This window comes from Microcaecilia unicolor, chromosome 6 (genome assembly GCF_901765095.1).
Source record: "Microcaecilia unicolor chromosome 6, aMicUni1.1, whole genome shotgun sequence".
NCBI classification, from domain to species: Eukaryota; Metazoa; Chordata; class Amphibia; order Gymnophiona; family Siphonopidae; genus Microcaecilia; species Microcaecilia unicolor.
In genome coordinates, this window is record NC_044036.1 from 78311172 (window position 1) to 78324198 (window position 13027).

A 13027-nucleotide genomic window follows, 5' to 3' on the forward strand; every position below is an offset into this window, starting at 1 on the left:
TCGCACTGCCGTGCTAGCAACATAAACAGAGTTAAATACCCAGTGCCAACATTACAATCACTGGCATTTCGGTCTGTGACCTGTGTCCGGGGTGGATGAAAGTAGCCGTAAAAACATACAAAACTAAGTTCTAAACCACTGAAGGTTGTAAAATTTGCTCAAAGAGGAATACACTCCACCCCCCCACCCCCCCCCCCCCCCGACACACACACATAATGGAGGGACCTCAAATCCCTTGTGGTCCAATGGGCCTGTTGTCCAAAACCTCTCAATCCCACTCACTGCATCACCCCAAAATCTGCTCTTGAAACCAGTGGCGTACCAAGGGGGGGCAGTGGGGGCGGTCCGCCCCGGGTGCACGCCGCTGGGGGGTGCCACGGCGCACGCCTGTCAGCTGAGTTCGCTAACTTCGCTGCAGCTCCCTCTGCCCTGGAACAGGTTACTTCCTGTTCCGGCCGGAGCAGAGGGAGCTGCAGCGAAGTCAGCGAACTCAGCTGACAGGTGCACGCCGCGGCACCCCCCCCCCCAGCAGCGTGCACCCGGGGGGGGTGTCATTTCGCCGGGGGGGGGGGCACATCGGCGATCCGCCCCGGGTGTCATGCAGGCTAGGATCGCCACTGCTTGAAACCCTTTCAATTTTCAAAGGTCCAAAGATCACAAGGTGAAGAGGGCAGGAGCAACCCCCACTCACCCCAGCCCCAGTGACTGCCTTTTTCAAAATGGAGCCACTGATGCCTAGAGGTAGTTTTGCGGTACTGCAGCTAGCAGTTCATGCTACCATATAAGGGCTTTTACCTTAACTCTACAGCTATTCTTTTGAGAACCAAAGCAGCCTACTTTTCCTTTTCTTTTTCCTTTTATTTATTTTCTAACAAAAAGGTTTGTTGACCTTAAAATAACTCCTTTCAATTTTGTCCATTGCTTTTCTAACATTAAAATATTCTCTTGGGTTTAAAGTTGTTGGGTAGAAGTGATGCTTTTGTTGTGAATGAAAAACAAAACAAAGTGCAAAATTACACTTAAATGCCCCTTTTGATAAACCAAAAAAGTATAAATCTTAAAATCAATTGTGAATGCCATGCTCTAACCTAGAAAGGAATTATTTATTCATCAGCTTATAAGAAATGGAATAGTTCATATCGTTTTCATCCTGCACACTGAAATAAAACTTCAAAAAACTGGTATAAAGAGCAAGCAAATCATGCATGCAGTGGATTCTCTGATGACATGGACCAGCTTTCTTAACCTATCACTTACAATTTACTTTCACAGAAACAGATGAATGCTTTGAAAGTATATCTACTGCTATTCTTTCACAGGGCCTAATTCACATAAATTCATTTTGGTCTCTAGAAGTCAAATACCAAGAAATAATCCAGTTTTGCTAATAACAACTTTTGAAATGGAGATTTTCACTAGATTCAGCACACACTAAAATGAGAGCAAGTCAAACTCTCCACTAATATTCTGGACATTATGTAAAGTCCAGCAATATGATACACTACAATATGGTCAATTAGAGGGTCCCTAAATGCATATGGAAATGAAAAGAGAAAAACCATCATGACCAGCAAGAAGACATCCAGGGACCACAGAAAACGTTACTAGCTTAGGTGCTATTCTATAACATTAGTGTGCCAGTTGCATGATAATGTAACAGCAAATGGGCTATAGCAGTGGGCGGAGCAAGGACGTGTCATGGGTGCTCTGCCTAGTAGTGCAAGCACCTTATAGAATAGTATGAGATGTGTGCATTGCAAGGCAGCTTTAGATGCACCCACTTATACCTGCCAGTGACCTTGCTTACGCTGTGCGCCTAAGCTTTGGCTTGCCAAAGCGTCTTTGTAGAGCTATTCTATAACATGTTAGGCATGCTTTAACACTGTTATAGAATTGGTGCTAATCCATGGATTCTATATAGGTTGCCCAAAGTTGGGTGCCCATGACAGAGGTGCACAAATTAATTAGTTGAGGTCCTTTTATTATGCTGCAGCAAAAGGGGGCCTGTGCTAGCATCAGCACGTGTTTTTGATGCACGATGAGGCCCCCTTTTACTGCAGCTGATAAAAGGCTGTCCCTTTTTTTTTTTTAAGAAATGGCTGTGCAGTAAGTGAACTACTTACCGCACGGCCATTTCAGGGGTGATCACTTACTGCCACCCATTAAGGTGGCAGTAAGAGCTCCCACACTACAAAAATAGAAAATATTTTTGTAGTGCCAGAAATGGCGTGCGCTAAGGGTGGGAACTACTGCTGGCGTCCTGCAGTAGCTCGATGGTAGTTCCAGATCGATGCGCAGCAAGCCAATTGCCGCGCACCATCCCTTTAATAAAAGGGTTCCTTAATGAGGTGTCAACAATCAATAATTGGCATTAATTGGCAACAATTTGGATTTGCGTTTGCATCTGACCTCATTTCTTTTCTAAATTTCATAGTGCGACATTCAAAAGCAGCATAGCTATGGGAAGAACATGGGCAAATCCCGCAGCATTCCCAAAAGTTAGGCGCAATGTTATAGAATAATGCCATGTCTGCGACTAAGTTGAGTGCAGGCATTACACCAGGTTTCAGTAGGCGTAAATCCAGCTAGTGCAGAAGATCAACCTCGAATTCACCACCAAACCATCTCCTCCTTTTCACCCTATAACCCACTCCCTTAACCAACCAACCCAGGCCTCCTTCTCCTCTTTTCCTGATATCACCGAAGAGGAAACCGCGCATCTCCTCTCCTCCTCGAAATGCACCACCTGTTCCTCAGACCCCATCCCCACCAACTTACTTAACACCATCACTCCTACTGTCACCCCCCCCATCTGTCATATCCTCAACCTCTCTCTCTCCACTGCAACTGTCCTTGACACTTTCAAACATGCTGTAGTCACACCACTTCTCAAAAAACCATCACTGTCCCTCCAACTACCGCCCCATTTCCCTCCTACCCTTCCTCTCCAAGATACTTGAACGCGTCGTTCACAGCTGCTGCCTTGATTTTCTCTCCTCTCATGCCATCCTCGATCCGCTTCAATCCGGCTTTCACCCCCTACACTCTACAGAAATGGCACTATCTAAAGTCTGCAATGACCTGTTCCTTGCCAAATCCAAAGGTCACTACTCCATCCTCATCCTCCTCGACCTATCCGCTGCTTTTGACACTGTCAATCACAACCTACTTCTCGCCACACTGTCCTCATTTGGGTTCCAGGGCTCTGTCCTCTCCTGGTTCTCCTCTTATCTCTCCCACCGTACCTTCAGAGTACATTCTCATGGTTCTTACTCCACCCCCATCCTGCTCTCTGTTGGAGTTCCTCAGGGATCTGTCCTTGGACCCCTTCTTTTATCAATCTACACCTCTTCCCTGGGCTCCCTAATCTCCTCTCATGGTTTCCAATATCATCGTTATGCTGATGACACCCAGCTTTATCTCTCCACACCAGACATCACTGCAGAAACCCAGACCAAAGTATTGGCCTGCTTATCCGACATTGCTACCTGGATGTCCAACCACCACTTGAAACTCAACATGGCCAAGACCGAGCTTATTGTCTTCCCTCCCAAACAGACTTCTCCTCTCCCTCCACTCTCTATCTCAGTTGATAACACCCTCATCGTCCCCGTCTCATCTGCCCGCAACCTCGGAGTCATCTTTGACTCCTCCCTCTCCTTCTCTGCACATATCCAGCAGATAGCCAAGACCTGTCGCTTCTTCCTCTATAACATTAGCAAAATTCGCCCTTTCCTCTCTGAGCACACCACCCAAACTCTCATCCACTCTCTCATTACCTCTCGTCTTGACTACTGCAATCTACTCCTCACTGGCCTCCCACTTTGCCATCTATCCCCCTTTCAGTCCGTTCAGAACTCTGCTGCACGTCTTATCTTCCGCCTGGACCGATATACTCATATCACCCCTCTCCTCAAGTCACTTCACTGGCTTCCGATCAGGTACCGCATACAGTTCAAGCTTCTTCTATTAATCTACAAATGCACTCGATCTGCAGCCTCTCCTTACCTCTCTACCCTCATCTCCCCTTATGTTCCTACCCATAACCTCCGCTCTCAAGAGAAATCCCTCCTCTCAGTACCCTTCTCCACTACCGCCAACTCCAGGCTCCGCCCTTTCTGCCTCGCCTCACCCCATGCCTGGAATAAACTCCCTGAGCCCATATGCCAGGCCCCCTCCCTGCCCATCTTCAAAGCCTTGCTCAAAGCCCACCTCTTCAATGTCGCCTTCGGCACCTAACCACCTTACCTCTATTCAGGAAATCTAGACTGCCCCCCACTTGACACTTCGCCCATTAGATTGTAAGCTCTTTTGAGCAGGGACTGTCCTTTTTGTTAAACTGTACAGCTCTGCGTAACCCTAGTAGCGCTCTAGAAATGTTAAGTAGTAGTAGTAATAGTTGTGAGATCTATACTAAACTAGTACTGTGCAACAGTTGAGAGCCCATTACAGAATACTAGTTTAGTGCAAATCTATGTGGTGCCTAACTTTGGCCACCATTTACTACTACTACTACTACTTATCATTTCTATAGTGCTACTAGATGTACGCAGCGCTGTACACTGGACATGAAGAGACAGTCCCTGCTCGAAAGAGCTTACAATCTAACTAGGCCAGACAAACAGAACGAATAAGTGATAAGGGAAATACTAAGGTAGGAATGATAAAAATGGATAATTAAGGGTGAGTAAGGGTTAGGAGTTAAAAGCAACATCAAAAAGGTTGGGTTTTAACCTAGATTTGAAGACGGCCAAAGTTGGAGCTTGGCATACAGGTTCAGGAGGTCTATTCCAGGCATATGGTGCAGCAAGATAAAAGGAACGGAGTCTGGTGTTAGCATGGCCCTAACTGTGCCTTTTTGTCACACATACATTTAGGCATGACTTAGGTCTAGATAGGCCAGGAGTTAAGGAAAGTATTTGCAAACAGGAAATATTACCTCCCCCTGTTAACTAACTGCACTAGCGGCTGAGTGCACTAATGTCGACACAGTCCATTCATTTTGAATGAGCTATGTCGGCATTGCTGCAAAGCAGCAGCTATGTGCTGCTTAGTAAACCGAGGGGTAAAGGTTTTCTTAAGGAGGATGAGAAAAGGAAGGTTTTGAATGCATTTTTCATTTGTGAACTTCAACTGTTTTCATTAATATGCAAGTGATAAATAAAAACGTATAAGTACATAAATATTCAACTCTGAAGAGAAAATCTCTGAACTGGACATGTTTACTGCTGTTTGAGACTGGAGCACTGCCATAGTCTCACTATTCTGAGATCAAGATTGATCATTTAAAACCATTTTTACACATAGAAAACAAAGTTTGAAAAGATATAGGAATAAACTTGCTTAATTCACTCTTTCTGAAAGTGAGGGTCAGAGACATGTATCCCTCAGGAGACTTTACTGTTCAACTTTTAACAAGTATATTGACAACAGTAGCTAGAATCCCATTTACACCATACACAGTATCTCTTTACCTCATGTAAAAGCAAGTTTCTCCTACACTCACATTTGTGCTCTATCATTTTATCAGACTCATTCTGTGACATCTGCTACATTCACACTTGTATTGTAATTGATGATGCACAGCACAGACACAGTTATTTACAGAAGCAATAAAAAAAATTGCAGCACATTTAAATGGAGATTTTTAAAAAATGAAAAAAAAAAAAATCCAAAACACAGACACACATTGGGATAGTTCGATTATGCCGATTTGGGTCAATTTTAACAAAGGGAACGGAAAAATCAGGATGCCACAAGGATCAGTTCTTGGACCAGGCAGGCAGCAGGCGAAGGGTTATCAGGAACTAGCAGAGGTCAGGGCTGGCAGCAGGCGAAGAGTAGCCTAGAACTAGCAGAGGTCAGGGCAGGCAGCAAGCGAAGAGTTGACAGGAACTTGCAGAAGTCAGATCAGGTTAAGTCAAGCCGAAGGGTAATCTGGAAACTACGCACGGAAGCCTAAGTCCTCAGAGACAAGAAGCCGAAGCAAGGAAAACGAGGAGGACTGCTCCTTAAGTAGCCCTCCCCATCAGGGGAACTAAGCGTCAGCTGGAGAATGCGGGGACTACAGGAGGCGTCATCAGCGTAGCGTCTGTGTGATTGGCCCGCTGGTGACCTGAGGAGGAGCCCTGCTGCACCCAGCCAATCAGGAACCGCAAGCGTGACATCAGTTCCCGGGCACCACACTCGGAAGAGAAGCCAGCTAGCGGACGCCGCCGCCATCTTCCCACCGGACCGGCGATCGGAAGCAATGGCAGCAATGGCCGACCAATGATGCGCGGGGAGGCGGTTAGCGCCCCAGGCCCCCTCCTCCGGAGCATGACCCTCGCGGGAGTGGTGCCACGAAGGTGATGGATGCGACAGTCTGCTGGCTACATTTATTCAATCATATAATATCAAAGCTTTCTTTTATGGTGATGATATTCTTCTGATTTTTTCTACTTCACTATTTAACATTGTTCTTAATTCACTTCAACTCCGAAATTGCTCTCTCAATGGCTAGCTAATCATAAGCTGGTACTGAATCCAGATGAGACATCAGCTTCTGGGTGACAGTTTCACAGACACAAACATGTTTGGTCCCAGTTTTGTTTGATTTTCCTATTACTCCAGTATCTTCTTTTCACTACTTAGGTATTATCTTGAACTCTAATCTCAATTTCCAGGTGCAAAGAAGCTCTGACTTCTTTGGGGTGTATTTGATTTTTCCGCTTTTCATACTTTAATTCGGGCATTTTTAATATCATGCCTTGACTATTGCAATGTCGCTTATGCTGGTATTCCTCTTTATCAACAAAAATATCTACAGACTCTTCATTACACAGCAGTGAGACTACTGTGTCATGCTAAAAAACTTGATTATCTAACCCCCTTATTTCTTAAATTACATTAATTGCCTCTTCATTACCATGTGTTTTTTTTTTTAATTCACTGTCTCATGGAGTGTACTATACTGGTCAGCCCTCATACCTTTTTACATTGACTGTTACCCCCAGTAGAGACCTATTGTCTTTGGATGCCCATCAGTTGGTCCTGTGAGGTCCAAAATTTGACCATTATGAAACCACAAGACATTCAGCTTTTTATTATCTAGCCCCAAAACTATGGAACAACCTACCTTCGTGTATTCATGTAGAGCAATCACTTCCAGGTTGTGAAAAAGCCCTGAAAACTTGTTTTTTCATCCTGGCTTTTGTTAATGACTGATGAGTTGAGGGGACTGGTAGTGTCAGCCTCTATATAAGCATGACACTATCCAGCTCATTTTCGAAAGGGATCGCCGGCGATCTTCCGACACAAATTGGGAGATCACCGGCGATCTCCTGATCCCGGCCAAATTGGTATTATCGAAATCCGATTTTGGCCGGCCCCAACTGCTTTTTTGTCACGGCGCCGGCCAACCTTCAAGGGGGCGTGTTGGTAGGGTAGTGAAGGTGGGACGGTGGCGAGGGCGGGGCAGGGGCTTGGTTACGGGATGGCTGGCATCACCTTATAATGAAAAAAAATGGCTGGCTCGAACAAGCATTTCGCCGGCCGGACTTGGTCCATTTATTTTTAGGACCAAGTCTGAAAAAAGTGCCCCAACTGGCCAGATGACCACTGAAGGGAAGTGGGGATCACCTCCCCTTACTCCCCCAGTGGTCACCAACCCCATCCCACCCCCCCCCCCAAAAAAAAAAAAAAAACCTAAAACTGTTTTTGCCAGCCTGACATGTCATACCCAGCTCCTTGACAGCAGTACGCAGGTCCCTGGAGCAGTTTTTAGTGGGTGCAGTGCACTTCAGGCAGGTGGACCCAGGCTCACCCCCCCCCCCCTACCTGTTACACTTGTGGTGGTTAATGTTGAGCCCTCCAAAAAAAAACCAAACCCACTGTACCCACATGTAGGTGCCCCCCTTCACCCCTTAGGGCTATGGTAATGGTGTAGAGCTGTGCGGAGTGGGTTTGGGGGGGATTGGGGGGCTCAGCACCCAAGGTAAGGGTGCTATGCACCTGGAAGCTATTTTTTTTATTATTTTTTTAAGTGCCCCCTAGGGTGCCCGGTTGGTGTCCTGGCATGTCAGGGGGGGCCAGTGCACTACAAATGCTGGCTCCTCCCACAACCAAATGCCTTGCATTTTGCCAGGTTTGAGATGGCCGGGCCCGGTTTCCATTATGGCTGGAAAAGGAAGCCGGCCATCTCATGTAAATCCGATGATCCTGCTGTAAACCCGGCGAGCGATTTGACCGGCGCCAAGTGTATTTTGAAAATACGCTTGGCTCCACGCCCTAGTGTAGCCGGCCCTGAAAATGGCTGGCCATCGATTTGGCCGGCGCCATTCAATTATGCCCCTCTATGTAATACTCAATATGAGAGATATCTTCTTGCCTAAATATTTATTGGCATTCTTTTGTTGTGCGTACTTTTAGACATTTGTAAACTGCCTAGACCTGCCTGCTGGAATAGGTAGTATAATAAGTTCACAATAAACTTAATAAACAAATCGCATAAAACATGGTCCTAACTTTATATTGTGTCACTTAGGGGTCCTTTTACTAAGACGCGTAGGCACCTATGCATCCAACGCACGTCAATTTCGAGCTACCGCGTGGCCCCTGCGGTAATTTCATTTTTGACATGCGTCCACTATCCAGCTTATTTTCGAAAGAGAAAAACGCCTATAGTGCGACCTAAATCGGGAGATAGACGTTTGTCTCGCAAAGTCGCCCAAATCGGTATAATCGAAAGCCGATTTTGGGCATTTCCAACTGCACTCCGTCGCGGAAATGAATAAAGTTGATAGGGGCGTGTCAGAGGCATGGTGGAGGCGGAACTGGGGCGTGGTTATCCGCTGAGGAGAGATGGGCGTCTTTAGCTGATAATCGAAAAAAAAAGGCGTTTTTACCGCGATTTTGGGTCACTTTTTTTGAACCCTTTTTTTTCATGAACAAGTCCCAAAAAAGTGCTCCAACTGCCCAGATGACCACTGGGGGGAATCGGGGATGACCTCCCCGGACTCCCCCAGTGGTTACTAACCCCCTCCCACCAAAAAAACCCCACTTTAAAAACTTTTTTTCCAGCCTGTATGCCAGCCTCAAATGCCGTACCCACCTCCATGACAGCAGAATGTGTTCGATCCTGTCACAGCCTTTCCCTGGGTCAGATGTGGCTCTCGGGTGCAGTACAGGGTGACATCAGCATTGTATTGTGGTGGATGTAGGGTATTGGGCTCCATGATTTCATTAGCTTTTGTTACAGTCTCACAATGTTGGTAGTTGGTAGGCTCTTCTCCCATGGTGCTTTTCCCACTGCCTACTGGGTCAGAGTGTGCCCTGTTGTGTTTCCTGTTGTAGTCCATGCGGTAGTGGCCATTTTTGTAAGCCAGTTTTAGTTCCCTTTCCTGTGTTAGCCACGTTAGACAACTTAGTTCTTCCCTTGAATGTGGCTGAAAGAGGGCATTGTACAGCATTCTGCCAGCTCTGACCTACTGCTCATCTCATTACCAGGGAGACTCGTTGCCAGTGGGGCACAACCTCTGATCTGCAGTTAACTGTGAGTAAAGGCGGTTATTCCAATAAAGGACGTTTTCGGAGAGATTAGTCTTCAGGTGTCAACTGGTGTGCCAATGTTATATAGCAGCAACCAGGCCTAGAGGCCTGTGTGTATGCAGGTCCCTGGAGCACTTTTAGTGGGTACCGCAGTGCACTTCAGCCAGGTGGCCCCAGGCCCCCCCCCCCACCTGTAACACTTGTGCTGGTAAATGGGAGGCCTCCAAAACCCACTGTACCCACATGTAGGTGCCTCCTTCACCCCTAAGAGCTATGGTAGTGTTGTACATTTGTGGGTTTTGGGGGAGGGGGGTTGGGTGTTCAGCACGCTTGGTAAGGGAGCTATGCATGTGGGAGCTTTTTCTGAAGTCCACCACACTGACCTAGGGTGCCCAGTTGGTGTCCTGGCATATCAGGGGGGCCAGTGTACTAAGAATCCTGGCCCCTTCCATGACCAAATGGCTCGGATTAGGACGTTTTTGAGCTGGGCGTTTTTAGTTTCCATTATCGCTAAAAAAACCAAACACCCAGCTCAAAAACATCCATTTTTTTGAAAATACGGTTCGGCCTGCCCCTTCACGGACCCGTTCTTGGAGATAAACGCCCATGGAGATAGGCGTTTCCGTTCGATTATGCCCCTCTATGTGTGCCAGAAAATATTTTTATTTTCTGGCATGCGGGTGGTAATTGCCATTTTACACACATAGACCATTACTTCCTGGTTACCCCGTGAGACCTTAACACTAGGTCAATGGCTGGTGGTATGGTCTCAGACCCAAAATGGACACGTGACAATTTTCATTTTGCCACATGTCCATTTTCGGCAAAAATGTAAAAAAGGCATTTTTTTACAGGCACGCTGAAAATGGATGTGCCTACACTACTTAGGTTGTTAAGTGCTGAATATCACATTTAACCTCAAAAGAGATAGCCAGCTACATAAAACCCAGATATTCAATGCCAGTGCCTGGACATGGCTCAGCATTTGACTAACCAGGAATTACCACTGCTGGCGGCTAAAAATATGCTCACTGCCATCGACTGACTATCATCCCATCCCTCATATGCATGCATGTACCTCAATGCATGCAATGCCTCACCAATACGCGCGCATGGGTGTGCATTAAGATAATTTTCATATGCCCCATTTCTATCCATATAACCTTATTTTATGTGTGGAAATGCCTTTGAAAATTGTCTTTTCCATCCCCATTTAACAAAAAATGCAGTTATACTTTTAACAAAAAAAAAAAAGCTTGATATTTTTTGTCTGCATCATGAATACAATTGAATGTATATTTTTAGAATGTCCATTTTAAAAGGCTTAAGATTGTAAAATGCCCCACTTACATTGTTCGGGAAATCGGCTTTTAGCTCTGTGACACTTTTACACCAGTAGGAAGCAGTCTTCTCACTAATAAGTTCTATATTTAGGAAGGAGCTCTGTCCAGGGCCATAGCTGTGTCCAGATGTAGTTCCACGGATGATTCTTGGGGAAACATTGGTAACAGAGTCCTGTAAAAACAGATAAATGCTTAGAAATCAAATATTCAAATTTCACAGATTGCGATAAGATTTCTTAATTGTTGGCCAACTGAAACAAACAGTACGAAAATACTTGGAGAATGAAAGCCATGGTTTGCTAACACTACTGTATGCAATAACATGATTAAAATGTCAGTGCTATCCATTACAAGGGGTTGACATGCATCAGCTAGCTTGCAATAGTGTTAATGTGAAATCCATGCTAATGTGGTAACAAGACACAGAAGTATGTAAAATAACTCACTAATTATTAGTGCAAAGAAAAAAATACATATTAAAATGTGCAAAATGCATCCCAGAAGCACTAACATAAGTAACTATTTTATTTTAGTTTTGAAACTAGCAACTTTCCTGGTACATTTTTTTGCAGACTAAAAAGGCACGATATTCAAAGCAATTTAAACGGGCAGGTAAGGCTCCGGCCCTCTTAAATCGTGGTGAGCTGCCCAAGTGCCGATTTTCAATGACACTAAACCAGGCAGTGTTGCTAAATATCACCTCTGACCGCCCGTGTTAAAAGTGGCCAGATCAGGGGTGGTACAAGGAATGACACTGGGGAAGAGCTGGCGGTTATGCAAGTGCTGTTAATATTCAATGCCGGAACCTGCATAGCTAAGTAGGTGAATTTAGAAGAGCTCAAAAGCTGTCATAAATTCACCCACTTAGCTATGCAGGCCCTAGCACTGAATATCAGCCTGGACCTGCATAACTAATTTTGCATTTCTAAGTCCCTCCTGATCCCCCTCCCACCCCCCCTGAAAAAGCCCCCTTCTTCCCTTCCCTCAGCCTGTGCCATGCAGAAGCTCCCTCACCCCTTTGTAATGCCCCCCCCCCCAAACCTCAACACTTCCACAGTCTAGATAGACCCTCCTGGGCCTACCTTTGCTCCCTAGTGGTCCAGTGGGAGCATAGGGGCAGGAACAAAGCCCCCTCCCTCCTGTCTTTGTGGATGCCTGTGGAAAATGGCCGCCATGACATCTCAAGAAAATGTGCACTATTTGTGAAGAGGGCACCCATTGTGCAAGTGTGAACTACTGCACATGTGTGCACAGTCCATAAGTGTGCCCTCTTTGCACATAGGGCTAGATTTTTTATATCTCACCTCAACATCTGCATGAAAATCAAAGTATATTCTATAAAGTACACTTTAATTTAGGTGTGTGTTATAGAATTCGCCGAGTGCTGCTTCACTTGAGTAAATTCTCAAGTCACAGTTAATTACCCCAACTAAAACCTGATGTAACCCAACGCCTATATTAGGCACAGAGCGGGTGTAGTCTATAACAATGCAAATAGATTTTAGAAACACCTATGACCCACCCATTCCATTCCTATAACTCCCACTTTTCAACTATACGACTTAAAATTTAAGCACACCACGTTACAGAATACACTTAGCAAGTAGTGCGAATTAAATTCTAATTAGTGCTAATTGCTTGTTAACATCCAATTATCAGCACTGATTAGCTTGTTAACTGATTTTTATGCACATTGTTATGGAATACATTTTTTTTCTGGATGGAAATCAAGGCGCGATAAACAGAATCCCGGGGAGTATGTTCTATTTTTAAAAAGTGCACACCCAATAACTTTGCTCTTGTAATAAAACAATGGCCAAATGAAAATGAATACAATGAACATTCCCAGAAACAACATGCAAAATGACATAAAACAAAGATTTTTTGGCTGCCCATCTATAATGTAGGTAGGTAGGTGGGTATTTAGCAAAAAATGTGCATGTACTTTAATACACATGCTTTTCAACATTAAAAAGAGGCACTACTGAAAAATGGAGGCCATATCTGTAAGTTAAATGCTTAGACGTACTTTTCAGAAATGAATTTGGAAGGCCAATGTGTGCTTTATCCCATTCTTTTAGAAGGTATAACTGCATGTATGCAATATTTGCTATATAACAAGCTGATTTTCACAATGTGTTTTTATTTTATTTTTG

General features: G+C 45.1%; 1 protein-coding gene across 3 annotated transcripts in view; it reads right to left on the reverse strand.

Annotated features, from left to right (window-relative positions):
- DPYD (dihydropyrimidine dehydrogenase) overlaps positions 1 to 13027 on the reverse strand; it is a 1476885-nt gene that overhangs the window by 495684 nt on the left and 968174 nt on the right. For all 3 annotated transcript variants that reach the window (XM_030205306.1, XM_030205305.1, XM_030205304.1), the window contains one exon: positions 10879 to 11043. In XM_030205306.1, the coding sequence (XP_030061166.1) occupies positions 10879 to 11043 (165 nt within the window). The remainder of the gene's footprint in view (positions 1 to 10878; positions 11044 to 13027) is intronic.